The sequence below is a fragment of the Ochotona princeps genome, chromosome 4 (assembly GCF_030435755.1).
Source record: "Ochotona princeps isolate mOchPri1 chromosome 4, mOchPri1.hap1, whole genome shotgun sequence".
In the NCBI taxonomy this organism is placed as follows: Eukaryota; Metazoa; Chordata; class Mammalia; order Lagomorpha; family Ochotonidae; genus Ochotona; species Ochotona princeps.
In genome coordinates this window covers 26,357,289-26,379,402 of record NC_080835.1, presented here as the reverse complement: position 1 = coordinate 26,379,402, position 22,114 = coordinate 26,357,289, and the positions used below count along the sequence as shown (strand labels likewise).

The following is a 22,114-nucleotide window of genomic DNA, read 5'->3' as shown; positions in this document are numbered from 1 at the left end:
ACTGTAGCCTTCCTGGGAGTCTACGCTTGCACTAACTCTTTCATGAAGACTGTGCCCTGATAGGAAAATGCTAGCTCATCAGCACGGTTTCATCCATTCACTGGCTTCATTGTCACCAACAGCAAGCCCGCAGTTCCTGCACTAAAGCTAAAAAATGACAGGGAGACTGTGACTCTGCGTCAAGTGCTGACATGCCACTGTCCAGTCTATCCACTGAGTCCAAGGCACAAAATCAGCAAACTGCCAATGGAAGGAAACTTTCAGTATTCCTGGGTAATTTCTTCAAATCTCAACTCCAACACCGCCCCTCCCACTTTTTTTTTTTCTAAAGATTTATTTATTTTTATTGGAAAGGCAGAAGGAGAGACAGACAGAAAGATCTTCTGTCCGTTGGGTCACTATTCAAGTGGCCACAATGGCCGGAACTGAGCTGATCCAAAGCCAGGAGCCAGGAGCTTCTGGGACTCCCCCATGGGTACAGGGTCCCAAGACTTTAGGTCATGCTGGACTACTTTCCCAGACCACAAGCATGGAGCTGGAAGCTAAGTGGAGCAGCCAAGACACAAACCGGCACCCACGTGGGATCCCAGCACGTGCAAAGCGAGTATTTAACCTGTAAGCCATCATGCTGGACCTCCTCGCGTCCCTTTTAAGGACTAAAAGGAATTGGATGTCTTCAGCTGTAGTTATGAAAAACAGAAGTGCTACATCACTTGTCTTTTTCCATGGCTCTCCAGTGAAAAATACACAGATGCACCAACAGGTGGGCAATGGAATCCATTGAGACAATCCCTGCATCCGTAGAGTGTCCAGTGCTTTAAAAGTTGGACAGGTGTCTGTAGGGATCTCTTACCAGAGGTTGTGCAAGAAACTTAAATGGGTGTGAAATGAGATTTTGCTATTGTTGCTCTGAATGTATAAGGTCCGATTAGTAGCTTCCTTTGCCTGAGCAGAAACCACTCTGCCCAGCCCATTCACACCTCAGTTTAGAGCTGATCAGAGGCAGGCCTGTGCAACACCGGAGGGACAGCCTCCAGCACCCAATACTCTCAGCAAAGGCAAGTGGCAAAGTCAGCACACATTTCACAATTGTAATGCATATTTCATGGTTGTTTACCAAAACAAGCAATTCGCTCTGTCAAAGAACTTACCCCAAGTCAAAGTAAAAAGGATCTTAACGTGGAACACAAAGAAAATAGTGTGCAAATAAAATTACTTAAAAAAAAAAATAATCCCCAGCTGTAGGCAATGGCCTAGGTTGCATTGTACCTAGGCAAGTGTTACACACTGGAAGAAAAGCAGCTGGTAGGCGTTCTGAGTCTGGTTAATGGTCAAATTTGTATTAACTATACCAGTGTGCCGGCATAGTTGCTTGTTCTATTTCTTTTTAAAAGATATGTAGAGGGCAGATGCCAGAATGCTAACATACAAGGGTATGGGGACCAGCACGCAAGTGTACAGGGCCCCAGGCATGGGAGACTATGGATTGCTCAGGAAAGCAGCGTGGAGATGAGTGGAAGAGAGGACTGCTAAAGGAGAATGTAACAGGTGAGGAGTGATTTCTTGGGGGACTTCCACCAACCTGGTAACTGCACTTGCAGGTAAATGAGGAGGCTGAGACTGGGTGGTTTAGAGAAGGGAAATTAAAGAAACTTTTGGGACCAAATCAGTGGGAAACCTGAGCTGAAACTGTTAGTATCAACCACCACCTATCACACATAAAAAGCCATGGCTGAGGGGTCTGCCTAGCAGGCTCAACCACGGTACCCACCAGTAAATATTGGGACAGAGAGTGGACCATGTCGGTCTGGGCAATGACTCTAACCAGCACACGAAAGAGCTGGGTCAGGGAGCAGATTCTATAGGGGATAGTGGGCTCACATACCAGCTGGTTTGCTTGAGGACTGGGGTGGGTGGAGCTGAGCTAGGAATGACCATGGAACTCACCAACACAAATGGATACTAGGGGTTAGAAACAGACAAGGCTGATTCAGGCTGTAGCACCCATAAGTGCACCCAAGAGTTTGATATGGGGGAGCCAAGCCACAATGTCCACCAGTATACACAAAGGCCAAGACTGGGGTACAGACTGCCTGTAAGAGCCTACCACCCACTGGCATGCATGAGATCTGGATTTGGGAGTGGGTGGAGGAACCTGAGGTGGGCCATTGCTTCCACTGGTGAGAATGTGAGTCAGGGTTGGGTGTTGGGCAGGCCTGCTTCACTTGGTGGGTGTTAGTTGGCTCTATAGGGAGCAGACCGGGCAGAGTCAGGCCAAACCACAGCATGCACAGGAGCCAGCATGGGGTGCAGGCCATGCTGGGCAGGGCTAGGCTATCATACCTACTGGTTTGCATGAAAGCCAGGGATGGGGGAGGACTGGACAAGGCTAGACTGCAGCATCCACCAGAAAGAGTTGGGACTGGGGTCTGGCCGGTCCAGGACAGACTGCAGCATGATGGCAAAGGCTAAGCTAGGTGATGGGTTATGCTGGGCTGGGTTGGAGCAACCACTGGCATGTGCAGGATCTACGACTGGAAGCAAACTTGGTTGGGGAGTTAAGGAGACACCCCAAGATGAGACCCCCCACCCCCACAAATGGAGATGAGGGAGGGGTCTAGCACAAGGAGCCCCACAGAGCAGTCAGACACATTTCTTTTTTTTTAAGTTGTATACATTTTATTTTTGATAATTTTTACATATTTGATTAGGATGCGAAGGGTCAAGGGCTAGAGGAAAGTGGGTGAGACCATTGTTTTCACATTCTCTTCTTTCTTTCCTGTATCTAGGAAAAGGGGGAATAAGGGGAGAAGCCACACCCAGCTTCCCAACCATGCTCCATGGGTCCTGCCCAAATGGTTTTGATAGTTCAACAGTTTTCTATTGCTGTCAGTCTTTCCACTCCAGTCACGATGAAATCTCTCCAGACTCCACTGACTGACATAGTCTACCTTAAAGACTATTAGGCAGACCTGTTTTTACAAATACTTTTTGGGGCAGCACGTGACTTAGGGAACTCACTGGCCATGGGGACCAGTGTCCCTCCATCCCCCACAGGGAGAGCTCCAGGCAAGACGTGGATGGACACGGCCAGGCACAGCAGGAGGCCAGGCAGGTGGTCAATTCTCCATGAGCACATGGTCGAACAGCTTCTTGATCAGGTCCACATAGTACAGCAGCATGCGGCGGCAGCAATAGCGCTTCAGGCCCAGGGCGTCCAGGGCGTCCCTGCGGCAGGCAGCACCCATGTGAGGCAGCAGGCACTGCCATCCCTCCCTCTCTCCAGCTGGGCCATCTGCCCCAGCACCCCTCCTGCACCTGTTCGCCCTTGGGCAGCAGCTCCCACCTGTCAGATGCCCCCAACCCAAAATGGCCGGGCACAGGTCACAGGGCCAGGGGGCAGACAGAGAAAGGGCCTGCCCCAAAGGGGAGAGCGGGCAGTACCAAATTAGGGCTCCCCACTAATGGGCCTGCCGATCTTGATGCCGAAGTTGTTTACCCAGTGCTACAGGGAGAGGGTGCGGGGCCCAGGTTGGGATGGAAACCCAGGTTCTCAGCCACCCCACACTGCCTGAGGCTGCAGCATGGAGGAGGCTCAGGTCCTGGGAGTGCCCGTCCCAGGCAGGGGCACCACACCACCGCCCAGTCCGCCAGCCCACCAGCTGTGCAACTCACTCCTCGGTGTACTCGGCCTTCATCAGTTCCAAGTAGGGTATCCACTTGTTGCCCATGACCTTGCAGCAGATGTAGCAGCGCACGGGGAGGATCATGGCGGTGGCTCTCTGGCTCTCTGGCTCTGGGCTCTGGGTTCTGAAGTCTGAGCTCTGCTGAACCTTGACTCAACATGTGGACTACTGACTTACACCCACAGTAGCATGATCAGCTTTTATAGACTGAGGGTCACATAAGATTAGGATGAGGAGTTTGAGGAATTTATGTATCAGCAAGAGGAAGTTGACTTGAGCTCCCATCAGTCGTTGCCTGGGAGTATCTCTTTGTTTTGTGCTACAGATCCAACCAATCGTCCTTTTACAGATATCCAGTCAATTGTCCTGTTACACTAAGGTACGTGTTTCGGCTCCGCCTGGCCCCAAGGTTACCACCAGCCTATACATGCACAGCCTGGTCGGGACAGCCTCCTCCCAGCTGTAGCCCAGCCACCTCCCATGTATGGGACCAGGAAGGCGAATCCAGGCTTGGCTGTTCTGGGGTCACCTGGGGGTGCAGGGAGGGGAAGAACCGGGGGTCTACAACAGCATAGCCATGATCTGCTTGGTTGCCTGCCTGTGGTATCCACACATCTGTGCTTCCCTTCTGGGTTGGGATACAGACAGGAATCCCCCCAGGAGAGGGCTGCCCTGTTTGGTGCCCTTTTGGGAGGCTGCAGCCACCATCACCAGCTCCCTCTGCCAATGGTTGGCTGCACCCCTAAATTTGTCTTTGGGGTCTCATAAGCCCCAGTTCCACCCAACCTCACAGGTGGGGGATGGACCAGGGCCAGAATGTGCCCTTCCCCACCCAGGACTGGCCTGTTATCAGGGCAATACCTAGGGTGGGTGCGACTTGGCAGCCCTAGACCAGTCAGGAGTCTCCCTGGCCCCTGCCCTAGCATGACCTCTTCTTCTGGCCTGGGACTTGGGGAACACTTGCGTCACCGATCCCGGGCCCCTCCCCTGAGGCTGGGCCACTGCCAGCAAGCACAGAGCCTACCCCATAGGGCTCCCAAGACCAGAGAAGCCAGCAGGGCAGGCATGTTATCCATATGCACATGGAGGATATGACAATATATTGGAGTCTCATCCAACCAGGTCTGTCTGAAAACCCTGCCAGTTTGGGGGCCTGGGTAAGAGCAGGGACACCATCGACCCCAGTTCAAGGACCCCAGTTCCAGGTGAGTGCTTCAGAAAGTGGGGATCCCCCTCCACGGAGACCCTACTGGAGGCCCCTCGCCAGGGACCACTTGTTGCAGCCTCCGCGCGGGGATGCTCTGCACCGGAGGCTGGGCTGGCGGGCGGGTCGCTCACTTCCCGTCAGTCACATCAACCCAAGAAACGCAAGCCGCCGGGACCGCTTGTTTTTGGCCCAATTCTGCCGCCGTAGTGTGGAATAGACCACTGGGCGGGCGCCGGGGTACGCCTTCTTGTTGGGTCGCGGGCACGTGAGCAAGACTGTCCAATCGGCGTTCTGGACGCCGCCCTCCGGTAGAAGCGCTCCAGGAATTGAAGCGGAGAGTCGGCGTCCGGTGGAGCTCAGAACCTGGCGCGCCGCCATGATCATCCCTGTGCGCTGCTTCACGTGCGGCAAGATCGTGGGCAACAAGTGGGAGGCCTACCTGGGGCTGTTGCAGGCCGAGTACACCGAGGGGTGAGTCGCGTGGCCGGGGGCGTGGGCGGCGCCCCTGCCCGGGACAGGCACCCCCAGGCCCTAGGTCTCCTCTATGCGTAGCTCCGGGCAGTGTGGGGCGGTTGAATCCCCGGGTGTCCGCCCCGACCAGGGCCCCTGCAGGAGCCGGTAAACCACCTCGGCACCGCCCCTAGCAAGACCGGCAGGCCCATTAGTGGGGAGCCCAGATTCGCCACCGACACCTCCAATCCCTTCGGGACAGGCCCCTTCCCCGTCTACTCCCTGGCCCTGCTGCCGGCCACGACACCCTCCCCTCCCGTAGGGTTCACTCTGGGCTCTCGTGCACGTGGATGTCCGGAGTTACTGGGTGCCTGATGGGCAGCATGTGGGGGGGTTTGTGCCTGGCTGCTTTGGGCGGGGGGAATCTGATGGACAGGAGCCACCGGGTGGGGGCTGCTGCCCAAGAGCGAGCAGGTGCAGGAGGGATGCTGGAGCATGGGGCAGGTGACCCGGTGGAGAGAGGAAGCGTAGTGGCCTCACCTGGGTGCTGCCTGCCGCAGGGACGCCCTGGATGCCCTGGGCCTGAAGCGCTATTGCTGCCGCCGCATGCTGCTGTCCCATGTGGATCTGATCGAGAAACTGCTCAACTATGCGCCCTTGGAGAAGTGACCACCTTCCTGGTCCCCTGCTGTGCAGCCCGGTGATGTCCATCCATGTCCTGCCTGGAGCTCTCCCCGTGGGAGGGTGGAGGGACACTGGCCCCCATGGACAGCGAGTCCCCTGAGTCATATGCTACCCAATAAAGTATTTGTAGAAATGTGTCTGCCTGCTCAATGGGGCTCCCTGTGCCGGACCCTTCTCTCCTCTCCATTTGGGGGGAGTGGGTGCTCGTCTCGGGGACCCTGGTCCCAGTGGTCGCTGAACCTGTGTTAGTAGGCAGTAGCCTGGCAGGTTGGTCTGCTCAGCTGTGAGGGCGGGCCCTGAAGCTGGGGCACAGGTGGAAGCGGCCCCAGCTGAGGTCACCCGGGGTTGCTGCTCCCCTCAGAATTCAAAGAACCAGGTAGCTGTGTGATCATAGCTGTCTTGGGCAGTTGTGGGAGGAGGATGAGGGATAGATGAGTGTTGGGGTCATGTCCACCCCAATAACCCAGTAGGCTGAGGATAGAGCTCCCAGGGCTGCCCAGTGTGGGCCTGGGCTGAGGAGTAGGAGCTCTGGCTACAAGCAGGGGTGGTTATGACCTGACATAGTTGGACATGACTGTCGACCCCACGGGTTGCCTGCCCATCAGCAAAAACGCACCCTTGGGCACCTGGAAGTGCCAAGGAGATCAAGGCTTAAATGAGCAGAGGGTAGGTGCCTCCCAACCCCAACCCTTCCCCAGCTGTGGGTCCTGCAGCCCATACTGGGAATCCTGACACCCAGCAGCCAGCAGGCAATGTCGCTGGCACAGAGGTACTTCACTGTCATATCTCACATGCGACGCCTGGCCTGGTACCCCACCCCTATGCCTGAGGGCCCTACAGGTTCTGCAGACCAGCCAGAGGCCAATGTGTGTGTGCTAACTGCTAACCAAGCCTACAGCATTACCTGGAATTTCGAAAACACTTTTTTTTAACTTTTTATTATTATCATTTTATGATACAGTTCCATGGGCCCTGGGATTTCCCTTGCCCCCTGTCACTGAGTTCCCCTATATGGTTACTATAGTATATTTGTTCATACACAGTGATAGTCCATCATTGCAGGCATGGACAATGGCAGAGAGTCCAGCATCCTATTGTTAAGATATAGTTAACATTTTCATTGGGATCCCATCTTTGTCTGGAAGTAGAGATGCACACTGCATTGTATCCTCACATCTAGATATGATAATCTCCATTACAAAGTTATTATACATCCCCTTAAAAGCCACAAAACAAAATCAGCAATAGGAAGGGAAAAAATTAGCACCACCAGGAAGTTAGCTAACATGCTACTGAATGACTAATGTGTTGCTGAAGTAGTGAAAAAGAAAATCAAGAACCTTCTTGAAGAAAATTATGCTAATGTATAACCTATGAGTCACTGAAGAATTTAATAAGAAGAAAGTGTTTTGAAAAGGTGAAACTAACAAAAAAAAATCAAAATCCATGAAATATAGTTTCCACTGATCTTTGTTGGTAAAATGTGTCTCCTGTAGGCAATAAATGGATGGGTTTTATTTTTTTAACGCAGCCTATTAATCTGTTTGATCGATGAGTTTAAGCCATTTACATTCAGGGTTAATATGATTAGGTGGTAATTTGGTCCTGTCATTTTAACAATGGGATGCTCATTGATTTAATTTTTTTACTGGGATATTCTTCGCAATTGCCTTTGGTTTTGATGGGTGCTATCCCTCTTTGTCAAGAGAACATCTTTAAGTATCATTTGTAGGGCAGGTTTGAAAGAGGCATATTTTAACTTTTCTTGACTGTGGAAGAATTTCATTTCTAGAATCTGGAGTATGTAGCTCCATTCTCTTCTTGCCTGTACAGTTTCCTGTGGGAAGTCTCCTGTGAGTTTAATTGGCATTCCTTTATGTATCAGTTGATTTTTTTCACATGCACATTTAAAGATCTTTTCCTAATGTTCTACTTGATTATCATGTGTTGTGGTGAAGATTGATTTTGGTCAACCAAGTTGGGAGTTCTGTACCCCTCCTGGGTGTTGTTTCCCAATTCTTTCTCTAGATGAGGGAAATTTTCCCTTATGATTTCATTGAATACATCTTGAATCCCAGCTTCTCATTCTGCTCCTTCTGGGACTCCCATAAATCTTTTTTTTTTTTTTTCATTTTTTTATTACATTTTTGACAATCTTTACATAGTTAATTAGGGAACAAAGGTTCAAGGGCTATAAGAAAGTGGGTAAGACTATTATTTCCACATTGTTTCCTTCTTGTATCTGAGGTAAAGGACCATAATGAAGGAGAAGCCCCACCCAGTCTCCCACCCACCCCAGGTCCCCGATGTGGGGCATGCTCCAGGGGTCTTGATCAAGTGGTTTTGATAGTTCAACAGTTCTGAATCGCTGCCAATCTCGCCATTCTAAGCACGATGAGGTTGTTGAAGAATCCACTGATTGATATAGTCCATCTTGAAGTCTCCATTAGCCTAGTTTTTGACTGCCAACATATGGCTGAGGTGGTTGATTGACTTGTTCAGTCCTCTGTCTTTTGGTGGTTAGGGTTCTGAGTCCGGCAGTTCAATTGGGGAGATCCCAAAAGAGACTTTGTCTGAGGTGATCCCAGACCAGATTCTTGTGTGTACTAGCAAGTACAGGGCCCGGCACAGTCCATTGCCCTAATCAGCTGGTGGTTGCAATTCCTGGGTCAGTTCTGTTTCCATCCCTGTCTTCCACGCAAACCAATGGGTGTTGTGGTCCATCCTGATTCTGCCTAGCACACACTCGACCCTCACATAAACCAGTAGGAGCTGCAGCCTAGTCAGAGTGACCCACAATAACCCCCACCAGGCCCACCCCCTACCCTGGTTCCTGTGCTTGCCAGGATGTGCAGCCAACTAGTCCAGTCTGTCCCACATCCCATTCAGCTTTCATACATGTCAATGGACACTGAAGCCTAGTTCAACCTAACCAGCTCCACTATGCAGCCCACAAACATACTGTTAGGTGCCTTTCTGTCTAGGCACCCCAGCCCCTGTCCTGCTTTTCATGCCCTCCAGTGGGAGCCGTAACCCAGGAGGGAGGAGACCACTATTTCCCTTGTAGGCTACTCCCACTCCCAGATCATGCACTCTCCATGTGGCTCTGCAGTCTAACTTGACAGAATTAGCCCCCTGTGCTAGCATCTGCCAGTTGATACTGCAGCAAAGCCCAGCTAACCCTCACCCACCCTGATTTATGCTTGCACCAGTAGGAACAGTCAGCCAGGCCTAGCTTTTCCCTGATCTAGTCCACGTGAGGCCCACAGGTGTTGTAGCCCTGCCTAGTCTGGTCTGCCCCCATTCCAGCTCATGCTCTTCAGTGGGAGTAGCCATCCAGCAGGGGAGCACCCCTTATTCCCCTGCCGGCTCTGCCCCTCCTTCCGGGTTCTCACATGTGCTGGTTGGGCACTGTGGTCACATCCGGTACAGGCAACCTCACATTGGCATTCCGTATTGTGCACTGGTTTTTGTCGTGACCGAACCTGGCTCAACCCACACTCTGTTCTGGTACTCGGATTCGCCAGTAGATGACGTGAACAGATTCTGTCTGGTCTGTCCCTGACCCATGCCAAATGTATGCCAGTTGGAAACTTTCCATGGCCTATTCTGGGCTGTTTCCCTCCATGCTTCTTGCGCTTACCTGCAGGGTCTGTGTCCTGCCAGAGGAGTTGCCCAGGCTCCTCCATCAGAACCTCTCCCAATGTCAGAATTTGCGCATACCAGGGGGTCCATGAGCCTACTCAGTTTACCTACTGTCCTAGCAGGAACAGTGGCTTTTCCTGACTGGCCTTCAGCCCTATCTGGTTCTTACTGTTGAATGTTTCAGCCCAGCCAAGGCTTGTCCATACCCACATACGGTTCACACATGGCTCAGTAGGGGCTGAGACCTAGCCTAGTCCATCCCACATCTATCCTGGTCCTCCAGAGCACCAGATGGTGTTGGAGTCTAGCCCAGCTTGGTGCTTCCAGTCCCAGTCTACACTTGTGCTAAGTGAGACTACAACCATATCCTGATCAGAATGCAGCCCCCACTTAGCCCCATGCTCCTTGGTGGGAACCTCCACCCAGCTAGGGTGTACCCTTAGATCCCCAGCCGGGCCTGTTCCCAGCCATACATCATGTGCACACCAGTGGTTGCTCTGACTCAGCTTGGCACAGTCCCTCACCTGTCTCGGCCCTTGCCTTACACATTATGGCTTAGCATCCCTGGCTCACGCAGACCGGTAGGTGCAAGAGTCTAACTCGGCATGACCTGTGCTCCATCCTGATTTCTAATTTTGCTTGTGGGCTAAGGTTTGCTCAGCCCTGTCTGGTCCACCCCATTCCATTACCAACTCACACATTAGCCAGCCATTGGAGCTACTTTGCCCAGCTTGTCCGACCCCCAGGTCTGGACCTTGAGTTCACCAGCGGGAACTCCCGCCAGGGGAGTTTCCCAATTTCCCCCACTTGACACACTCCCGGAACCAGTTCTTATACATGCCATTAGGTTTTAGGCCAGTGTCCGGCATTGACTAGCCTTCCTATAGGCCTTGTATGAGCTGGTGAACATTGCAGCCCGGCCCACCCCACACCCTATTCAGGATGCATATTCAGGTGCTGCTGCCTTGACCAGTCCAGACTGTTGTCAGTTCCTTTACCTGTGATTGATGGCAGGCTCCTTGGTCACACCTAGTTTAGTCCATCACCCCTTCAACTCTTGAGCTAACCTGTGGGGCTAGTATTTCCACAGGGTTTGGCCCACACATTCCCCACAGAATCTACCCCCAGATATGGTTCTCTTATGTGCTACTTAATTTCATGGCCTTGCCTAATATGACCCGTTTCCTGATCCATCAACATGTCAGGTAATAGGAGATGATCCTGCTAGACAAACCCCGAGCTTTAGCTTTTGCTAAAGCTGGTGTTCGGTGATTACAAGTACTACACGGTATTTAAAGGAGTTTGGTATATCAGTCTTATCCATGAAGATCATCTGGTCCCTCTCCTCCAACCTACTAAGTCTCATTACCCTCGCTAACCTTCAAAGGAAAAGTTACTCTGTCATTGGGATTCTTTAGGATTGATGGCCATCCCAGAAGTACAGTGGACTTGACATGGAGATACCTAAGCAACAATTCAGAGCCCAAAATCCCAGAGCAGGCCGCCAGGGGGGGCAGCAGGTGGAGCCTGGCACCCAGGGACAGGTCACCACGTGTACGTGCTGGCTGGAATCAGGGCTCCGAGCATGGAGATGATCCCGGCTTGGCACCCATCCACCCATGACCCTTATATTTGGCCTTTTAATAGTGTCTTTCAATTCTTGAATACTTTTTTTGGACTGATCCAGCTCTGCTTCCAGCTTTTTGTTTGTTTTTCCCCTGGTAACAGGAAATATCTTTTAATTTTGAGATTCTTTCTTCTGTGTTCATTCTATTTTGGAGACTCTCCACTGTACTTTTAATTTGCTCCACTGTATTCTTCATTTCTGATATATCGGCTTTCATTTGATTTATTTCCAGTGTGACATATTCCCATTGTTAAGAAGCTTTATAAACTTTATAACAAGTGTTTTGAATTCTGTATCCCCCATTTTCTCAGTGTCTTTCTCAGTGAACTCTGAATTGGCAAAGTCTTTTGCTCCTTTGCAAGAGAGTCTTCGGTAATATTCATTGTGCAGCTGTCTCTTCTTTTGCTCTTGGTCATTGTACTTCTGGTTATCAGATTCTTCTCCTTGGGGCAGATTTCTAAGCTGTGCCACCCAAATGTCTACAGTTCGATTTTACTTATTGCAGTTGGTACACGGCTCTTTGTTCGCAGTCACTTGTGCCACTCCCTTCCACCAAGTTCCAGGTCTGGGTTCTTATGTTAGTTTTCCACCATGGTCTCTGTAGCCCCAGCCCCTGGCTCCCACTCTCCACCTCCTGTGATACTGTGCTGAGGCTGCCCCATTGTCTGTACAACTTTTCTCCCGCTTCCATTTTGTAGGAGGACATTGTGACCGTAGGTCAGCGACCGACCGTAGTCAGCGAGCACGGATTACAGTTGATGGGACAATATTTGTATGATAAACAACTCAATGGATGTCTTGTGTGTGACTGATTGGATATCCTTTGCATGAGAACAACTGTATGGCTACCTTTTGTATACCTGATGAGATATCATTTGTGTAAGAACAGTTGGGTGGGAAGTAATATACAAGGCAAAAGGACTTCCAAACTAAGGCATAGAAACAGTTGATGGTTCTGTTGATGAACTAGGTATCTCTACCCTAATCCTGTATGACCCTCAGCATATAAAGTCTGTTGCCCCTAATAAATTTTGGCTATTGATCATCAGTCAGTAGTCCAAGCGTGTTATTATCGGCTCCGTGCACCAAGTCCATCGCTGCAGGACAGCGACACCATTTGGAGCAGGTCCCAGGATTAGGGAGACACCAGGTGTCCTATATAGTTAAATTGGTGGTGGTAGTGATCTTGCTAGTACCTGTTGGCCGTAGGTCTGAGGGCCACACAGACCTATTTTAACCCGTACGATGCCATAGTCGGTATTATTTTCCTGTGGGACCAGTGCAGTGCACTGAGCTAAGTGAGTTCTCGCTGAACTCAGCGTGTGAGCAGCCCACTGTTGTTCCTGCAGTCTTAAATTCTTTGCCACACCACACATAATGGCACCTAATGTGCCACTACTAGAGTTCTTGATCTGCCAGGCGTCAGGTCTGAGGGCTACCTGGACCTATCTTGGGTGGAACCTATAGGATGCCACGTTGCAGTTTGCTGAGCCAGAAATGAGTTCACTCCAAGCTCAGTGCATGAGCAGTACTGTCCCCTGGCCTTTGCCTACTTAAACAAAATGGTATCTGATATGGCTCTAGGGGGCAGACTGGGTTGTGAAATCCATCCTGTTCCCAAACTGCCTGTCTGGGACCTGCTGCTCTGTCTCTGCTCCTGGTCAAATCAAACAGACCTGGGCCCAGCAGCGTGGCCTAGCCACTAAAGTCCTTGCCTTGAATGCCCCGGGATCCCATATGGGCACCGGTTCTAATCCCAGCAGCCCCACTTCCCATCCACTCCTGCTTGTGGCCTAGGAAAGCAGTCGAGGATGGCCCAAGGCTTTGGGACCCTGCACCCATGTGGGAGACCCAGAAGAGGTTCCTGGTTCCCGGCATCAGATTGGCGCAGCACCAGCCGTTGTCACTTCGGGAGTGAATCATCGGATGGAAGATCTTCCTCTGTGTCTCTCCCTCTCTCTGTATATCTGACTTTGTAATAAAAATAAATAAATCTTAAAAAAAAATCAAACAGACCAGCAGGACAGGCAGTTCTTGTCTGGGTTCACTTCCTGAGCTCCTGGTAGACGTCCCTTCCCACCTTGTTGCTGGTGTAGTTCTGGCTACCTGTGCAATTCAGACTGCCACTCACTGAATGCCACTGGGGTATCAGTCACTGCAGCACCCACCATGTGTCTGCTGCTTTCCTGTGTCTGTCAGTCTGCAGGTACCACTCTGCTGTTGTTCTGTCCTCTCTTATTTCCTGGAATGTGCCCTGTCTGGTTCACACTGGCTAATACTTCTCCATCTGTTTAAACATGTTCTTACCACATTCCAGCATCTTGATTCTTGAAAACACTTCTAATAAGCCCATAGCTTCTAAAACGTTTTGGCAGAAAAATTACAGCTTCGGCATGCAGAAGGCGGGGCCCTCAGAGCTGAGTGTGAGTGGGACCTCTCAGCACCTGCTGCTTGCCCCCTTTCCCGTTGCTGTCTCTCTTGACAAAACAGGAGTCCAGGTGGGAGATCCTCCCAGCAGACTGTCCCCTGCCACCCTGGCCCTCACCCCAGTTCATGTTCAAGCCCTGTCTCCCAGCAACCCCTTGCCCAGTCCCCTCTTGCTAGCCCCAACCTCAGCTCAGCCTGGGATGCAGGGTCAGCCAGCGCCCACCCCCACAAGCCCCTCAGCTGTGTCCTTCTTGGGTTGGTAGCTGTCCAACATGCCTCCCTCCAGGCCAATGGGATGGGAACCAGCTAGTTCAGACCCCTGCAGCCACACAGTGCAGTATGGCAGATGGCCGGGCAATGGGCCATGTCCATGGGTCACTGTGGGGGCCAAGGCTTTGTCCAAGAGCTTAGCTTGGCCTGGCAGAGATGCTGCTTGTCTCAGCTGGGATACTGGTCCTGCTAGCTTGGTCCTTCTGCTAAGTGGGACCTCGGGTCTGCACGCCCAGTGCGGCACCAGAGCTATTGTCCAATGTGCATGGGGTGCCATGGGCAGTATCCAGTCCCTGGGAATGGGCTAACATCAGACAGGGCTCCCCCTTTGCTATCTCCACTGCCCGCACTGGGCCACCAGTGCTTTGGGGAGCCACACAGCTGGCCTTGCCCCCACAGCCCTGGGTTGTGCAGATGGGGTAATAGCTAACAGTGCACCAGACTAACAATCCTGTGTGGAGCTGCCCCAAGGCTGCAGGGACACTGGTGGGCATGGGGACAGTAGAGGAATGCCCTGAGCTTAGGAGGAGCCAGGCCCTGTCCCAGGAGCACCCTGACTACACTCCCAAGTGGTCAGTCCCCTGAGCTCAGGAGGACTGGAGTGAGCTCTGCCCCTCCCCATCCCTCCAGGATCCTAAGCCGTGTGGGCCAAGGCCCAGCTGTTGATACAGGGATCCCAGAGGGCTCATAGCCCCTCCCCTGACTCAAAACAGGCCTGTGTCCCCCCTCCAGGCCCTGTGCTGAGCCCCCCACCACATAGGCCCTGTGCCCCCATCCCCATCCCTGGACCTGCACTCGGTTCCCCGCCACACAGGACCTATGCCTCCTGCCCCCTCAACCCCAGGTCTGTATTGGGTTCCCCTGCCCATGCCCCCAGGCCTACATGGTTCTCTCCCAAGAGGACAGGGCTCTCAGGATAATAACTGTGGGCCAGTCATTGGGACTAAGGCCTGAATCCCACGTGTGTGGACTCCCCCATGCCTGTCCACACAGGACCCAAGATCCAGCCTGGCAGCCTGCTGGGACACCGGCCTGGGAAACGAGGCCACACAGCAGCCCCTCCCTCACCCTAAGTGAGACCCCTGCATGATTGCTCAGTTGGCCAGTGCAGGCATATAGTACGGGCTCCGATTCATGTCCTAGCTGCTGCATTTTTCATCCAGCTCCCTGCTTGTGGCCTGGGAAGGCAGTGGAGGATGGCCCAAAGCTTTGAAACCCTGTATCCACATTAGAGACCTGAAGAAGCTCCCAGCTCTCTGCCTAAGACCAGAGCAGCTCTGGCCATTGTGTCCATTTGGGAAGTAAACCAACAGATGGGAGGTCTTTCTCTTATCCCTCTTTCTCTTTGTAAATCTATTTTTCTAATCAAAATTAACCTTTAGAAAAAAAAATGCCACATGCTTCCACCCAAAGCCACTGCACGGGCCCTTCTGCCTGACATTGTCAGTGGGCCATATGACTTCACATCTTGTTTAATTTCCACTCCTTTGAGAAACCCTTGTGAACATCCCTGTTGCCTTCCTCCGACCTTCCCAACCATCCTTGCCTTACTCTCTTTATTTCTTTTAATATTTATTTGTCATTATTAGACAGGCAGATTGACAGAAGGAGAAAGAAAAATATCTGTCCACTGGTTCAATCCCCAAGTGGCCCCGTGGCCAGAGCTGAGCCGATCCAAAGCCAAGAGACAGGAGCTCCTCTGGGTCTCCCACGCAGGTGCAGGGTCCCAAGGCTTTGGGCCATCCTGTGCTGCCTTCCCAGGCCATAAACAGGGAACTGAAAAGGAAATGGAGCAACCAGGACATGAACCGGCACCCACGTGGGATCCTGGCACATACAAGGCAAGGATTTAGCCGAGTGAACATCAGGCCCACCTTACTCACTGTCTTTCCCCTTAGCATATCACCTTCCCAAAACCCTTTGATGGTCTACTTTCAAATAGTCACCATCTGTCTCTCCTGTCCCCAGTCCCAAGAGCCTCAAAGGGTGATGTTGGAGCACCTAATAAGCATGTGACCAATATTTCTACAGTGTTTATATATTAATTTCTAAGAAGAACCATGATGTTGCTAAGATTGTCTAAGAGTTTTCTGCTTTAAAAAAAAAAAGCATATGTTAAGAACCAAAACAATTGCCAGCATGGTGCAACAGGTTGATCCACTGTTTGACATACACACATTCCCACACTAGAGTGCTAATGTGAGTCCCACCTGCTCTGCTTCCACTCCAGCTTGGCTGACTGTTCCTACTGGTGCAAGCATAAATCAGAGTGGGTGAAGGTTAGCTGGGCTTTGCTGCAGCATCAGCTGGCACTGGCTGGACTGGGGGTTAATTCTGTCAAGTAAAACTGCAGAACTACCTGGAGAGTGCATGATCCGGGAGTGGGAGTAGCCTACAAGAGAAATAGTGGTCTCCTCCCTCTTGTGTTACCACTCCCACTGGAGAGTGTGAAAACCAGGACAGGGACTGCGGTGGCTAGACAGAGAGTGGCACCCACCAGTATGTTTGTGGGCTGTAGGAGGACATTGTGACCCGAAAAGGTCAGTGAGCACAGGACTACAGTTGGTTGGATAATATTTGGAGGAGAATAACCAAATGGCTACCTTTTGTATACCTTATTGGATATCATCTGCATATGTATATGAGAACACCTGGTGGACTATACAAGACAAAAGGAGTTCCAAACAAGCATTAATGGTTTTGTTGATAAGCTCAGCACTTCCTCCCTTATCCTATATGACCCTCAGAGTATAAAGTCTGAGGCTACTAATAAACCTCGGCTTTTGACCATCAGTCAGGGGTCCACGCGTGTTATTATCGGCTCCGTGCACCAAGTCCATCGCTGCGGGACAGCGACAACTGGCGCCTGAACAGGGACTTGAAAGAAGAAGAGAAAGTGCAGCGGAGACCCCCACAGAAAGTGGTGAGTGGGACAATGGGCCAGAACCAGTGTAGGGCACAGTCTTTTATCTCTCTTATGCAGAATTTTTTAGTGAAAAGTGGAACGAAGATAACTAGGCAGCAATTGCATTCTTATTTAGAGCTTGTTAGTGAATATAATCCTTGGTCTCCAGATGAATGGACACTAGAAACTGGACTTAAGAATTTTACTCAGAAAAATGGTGAAAAGGTCGGAAGGATAGAAGATATTCAAGTTAGTTTTTGGATTATATCGGCTTTAATTAGAGCTATTATTATAATTTTAGAAGGGGAATCTGCAAGAAATTCCTCTAAGGGGAGACACCCCCAAAATGTAGCTAAAAAAGAAGTGTTTCATAGTACGAACAAGGAAGAAAGAGAAAGGGAATCCTTAAGAGGTCCACCTAACAGGAAAGGACGCTGTAATATGGCTAAAAAGGAAATGCCTCACAATACAGATGAGGACAGCAAAGAGGAATCTGTGAGAGATTTCCCTAACGGGAGACGCCACCGTAATGTGGCTAGGAAAGAAATGGCTTATACTACAGATGAAGATGAGAAAGAATGTGTGAGAGACCCTCCCACGAGGAGATGCCACTGTAACGCAGCTAAAAGAGAAAGGCCGTATACTACAGACGGGGAAATTAGGAAAAGAAAACTTGGAAGATGTTACCATAATGTGACTGAAAATGAAATCAGAACTAAGAAAAAGAAAATTTTCAGTGTTAAACCACAGGATTTCTCTAGTGAGGTAAATGAGGCTGGGATAAAGCAACAGTTAAATATCAGCCCATGCCGTCTTGCTCTTAAATCTGATCAAAAATGTTTCCAAATGACTGATGTTCCCCGGAGACCTCATGAATTCCGATTGCTTTTTCCAATCATACTTAGTCAAGAAAATAACCAACCTACCTATGAAAGCCTAGATGTTAATGCCATCATAGCTTTTAAAAAGGCTTGTGTGTCCTACGGACCTTCTTCTTCTTATGTGTGGGAATATTTAAATGGCTGGAGCCAGGGAGCAAACTGGATTCCTTATGATTTTGAAGTAATAGCAAAAATAGGGTTTTCTCCTTCTCAATATTTACAATGGAAAATGTGGAGAAGTGATGTGGCTAAAGAAAAACTGCTGTCCTTAGGAGCATCAGGTCGGCAACTCCCTGGTGGAGGACAACTGACTTATGATATGTTGGTTGGAGATGGACAGTGGGTTACTACAGAGCAACAGATACAGCTACCTCAAGCTGTGCTCATGCATATACGAGACGTAGCATTGTGGGCATGGGAGAAAACCGAAACTGGGTCTGAATTTGCAGGCAGTTATACAAAAGTCATTCAAGGAGCCAGAGAATCTTATGCTGATTTTGTAAGACGTTTGACAGACTCTATAGAAAAACAAGTTAGGGGAGAAGGCACTAGGAAATTGTTGTTAAAGCAACTGGCCTTTGATAATGCGAATGAGGACTGCCAGGCTGTTATTCGTCCTATAAAAGAGAGGATCTTCTGGGTTACCTGAAAGCCTGTCGCAACATAGGGACATTTAAGCACCGTGCCCGCCTAGCAGCACTTGAAACTTTTGCTATTCAAAAACAAATGAAGGCTAAATGTTTTAATTGTGGCAAGCCAGGACACCTTAGAAAAGATTGCCGAATGCTTCCTTCAACTCAAAAATACCATGCCGATACTTTTAACAGTCCCTCCCCTGGAATATGTCCTAAGTGCCGAAGAGGCCGACACTGGAAAAAAGAATGTAAATCCAAATTTGACCGTGATGGCAGATTCCTGTGGCCAGAAGACTCTGGGAGGGGTCAGCCCCAGGTCCCAAACATTCACAGGTTTACAAAATGGGAATCTGCAGAGAAGCTACAAACTTAAAACTGCCACTGTCTCATTGCCCCACCTGTGCTCCTCATCCTGCAAGTATAAATCCTGGAGGCTGAAATTCCAATCAGTTGTGGTGTATGCATGTTATTCATATAGTGCTCTTTCCTATACAGCATTGCTTAATCATGTATACTAATTTTTAAGTACAAGTCTTTATATTAAGTTAATTTTTATGTTCACTGCCTCATTATGTTCTCATTGTTTAAAATTAACAAAAGCGATGTTCTTGCTTTAAGGAGTGTTTGGGTGATGTCATTATATCATTATAAAGTGAATGTTTGCTGTTTTGTTTGTTAATGTACCCAAGTTGTAACCGCATGTCTTTTGGAATATCTTATAATGCTGAGGAAGCTGGCCTTCGGTTTAGTGGCTAGCTTTCACAATAATCACCAATTTCAAGGTCTTTTGTTGTGTTAGATGTTTAGCAAACTGACTTCATCTGTATATCCATTGCAACTTTTGGGAGCTTGGAATTCAAAGAAGATACTAGGCTTTTGTAAATCCTGAGGGTTTTTTGGGGGGACATTTAATAAAAATGTGAAATTTTATCATAAATAATTTGGTATAAAATTGAACTCGAACACTATTTGATTATTTCAAGGTATAAGTTAATGTGATATTCATTGTCTACAAAGTGTTTGCATGTATTAATTGCATGTATTAGTGTAATTCTTGTGTTTTTGGCTGGTTATCAAATCTCTCACTGCCTTTAATGTGTCAAGGTTTTGTATTTGTTTTAAAGATATTTGAGTGATGATCTCGCATCAATAACCAATTGTAATCTATCATGTTATGCTAATGTCAACAACAAATCTTGTTTCAGATATTTTTAGCTATCCTTAAAAAAGCATTTAAGAATTCAAAGGTTTCAAATCCTAGGGATTCCCTTGGTATTCTTACGAGGCCTCAAGAATGCCAACGGATCTATCTCCCGTTTTGTGGAGACAGTTGACCAGGCTATTGGATTATACTAAGATTATTGCCAAATAACAAATGGAGTAAAATTTTATTGTGTCAAAACGTTGTATACATCCATGGAGTTGTGAAGGTTTAATTTTAGCTTGCGTTGCTAATTATGTATTCTTAGCATGGCTGTATTGCTGGGAAGACTGAAATTTGCAATTTTAGATTGATGGAGGGATTTCATAGCATGATCAATGCTTTTGTCTGAGTTTCTCAGTTCAAAACTATTGACTTAATGGTTTCACTTACTGGTTTTTGGTGAACACTACTACTAAGCTTGGTTGAGAATAATATTTTCAAGTCTCCAAAAGTGTGTGTGTGTGTCTGTGTGTGTGCGCGCATACATGTGTGTCTTAACATTTTGTCCTTTGTAAAAAGTTGTTTCAAATTGTTATCATGTGTTGCTGTTTGTTTATCAAGAGCAGGTTGCCTTGGGGCTGTGGCAACCTGCAGCCACGCCCAGAGCTTTCTGATAGGATTGTAAAATCACAAAGATGTTAAAGTTATGCTTTAAAAGCAGAGGGGGGAATATGCTACCCCTGTAAATGCATTAATTTGGTCTTACTCACCTTAAATTTTGTTCAGATTTTGTCTCCTGGTGAGCACCAGCTCTGCGTCACTAGAGGCTGCTTGCAGGCCCAACACAAATGCCTTTGGTTTGATGGAGGGACCCAGCCACTCACAAGTGGAGAGATCCTGACCCCTTGCTAACTGTGGGAAGAGGGTTTGTTTGTGTTTTTCCAGAAACTGAGCTGCAGCCTGTGTGGGTGCCAGCTGGTAATGTAAAGCCCTGGACTCCATTCACCGGAGGAAGCGCCTGCAGTAAGACAAATTCGCGACTTCATTCTGAAAGATCCATCTCCATCAAGGAGACATTGGAGGAGGAGGAGGAGGCCAGACCCCTTCCAACACCGGGTGACGTGAGGGATCCTAAGAGATTGGTGCATCAAGCGCAACTGTCCTTGACATTATGATGCATTTGATAAACACTAATAATCCGTGGGAAAGGTTATGCTCTTGTCCCTAGAATTTCCTGATGGATCCTCAAAACTATGGCTCATCTGACCTCGAAAGTGCTGCAGCTCCCTTGAACTCAACACTGCCCCTGGAGAAGATGGAACCCCCAGTGGAGCTGCCTCTAAGAACTGAAAAGCTAAATTTGTTTAATATTCCTCTGGTTCTACTACAGGTCAGGAGTGCAGAGAAATTCTCCACCTTCTTAGAATGTTTGAGGAAGACTTTAAGTGTAACTTGTTATTTATAGATTTTAATGACCTTAGACATTAGAAAAGCCATAGAAATTTGTGGTGGCATCCAAGGACGACTCTGACACCCTCTTAAAGGAGGTTGTGTGTATAGAGCAAGGGGGATCTCAGGGTGGAGCAGGAGGATAAGAGGAGCCCTCTATCCTAGTCCCGGAGACCCCCGGAGGCCTCCCATGTGCTTTCGCTGCAGAAGCAGTGGATATCTGCCTCATCAAGGACATCGAGAACCGTATCCCGACTGCCAAGGAGATCACAAGGAAGATGAGTGCCCTTGGAGGCCGAGAACTCTGAGGTCAGTCCTTTCCTATTGGATTTCTCACAAGGGATTGAAGCAGCCCAGTACCCTGCTCATAGGGTCTGGTGACCTGGGAACTTAAGCCAGGAGCCCCGGGAGGCACTCAGAGACAAAAGGATTGTAGGAGGAGCTTCCTCTAGTTCTTAACTAGTTCCAGCCTTGGCTCCCAGCCCTCTTACACCAACCATCAGGGTTGCTTGTGAGTCCCATGTAGAGTTAAATTCTTCCTCACTCACTAAGTTGTTGGGGATTTCCCTGCTCACCTACCTAAAACTTTTCTATTCTTCAATTGTTAAATGCAAAACTGTGCTTAACCTCTATAAACTGCAAAATTTAAATTGGGTTAAGAATCTCCCTGAAAAGCTTTTATCAATTTAAAACTGTTAATGCTAAACAAGATGTAACTGTAAAGAACTTTGATGTTATGTTTGAACTCAGCTGCTATGTATGTCAATGTTGGTCTTTACACTGTTCCTGTGCCACTCTGCTTTCGGTTAAATAATATTGTTTCTCCCCATTTTTCTGCTCTCCCAAGAGCATGTTTCCCCTACATACATCATTCAGGCCTAATTTTACAAAACACAGAAGGGGGATTTGTAGGAGGACATTGTGACCCGAAAAGGTCAGTGAGCACAGGACTACAGTTGGTTGGATAATATTTGGAGGAGAATAACCAAATGGCTACCTTTTGTATACCTTATTGGATATCATCTGCATATGTATATGAGAACACCTGGTGGACTATACAAGACAAAAGGAGTTCCAAACAAGCATTAATGGTTTTGTTGATAA

General features: G+C 49.1%; 2 protein-coding genes across 2 annotated transcripts; one reads left to right on the top strand and one right to left on the bottom strand.

The window, feature by feature from the left end:
- Positions 1-3,119: 3,119 nt before the first annotated feature.
- Positions 3,120-3,770, bottom strand: LOC101534549 (DNA-directed RNA polymerases I, II, and III subunit RPABC5-like). The gene is made up of 2 exons (XM_004585608.2): positions 3,676-3,770; positions 3,120-3,228 (listed from the first exon to the last, which is right to left on the bottom strand). Exons 1-2 carry the CDS (start codon positions 3,768-3,770, stop codon positions 3,120-3,122), a joined length of 204 nt encoding a protein of 67 aa, XP_004585665.1.
- A 1,407-nt stretch (positions 3,771-5,177) lies between these two features.
- LOC101522213 (DNA-directed RNA polymerases I, II, and III subunit RPABC5) lies at positions 5,178-6,162 on the top strand. Its single transcript, XM_004585417.4, has 2 exons — positions 5,178-5,364; positions 5,904-6,162. The coding sequence occupies exons 1-2, from the start codon at positions 5,270-5,272 to the stop codon at positions 6,010-6,012; spliced, it is 204 nt and encodes a 67-aa protein (XP_004585474.1). The 5' UTR covers positions 5,178-5,269; the 3' UTR covers positions 6,013-6,162.
- Positions 6,163-22,114: the final 15,952 nt, after the last annotated feature.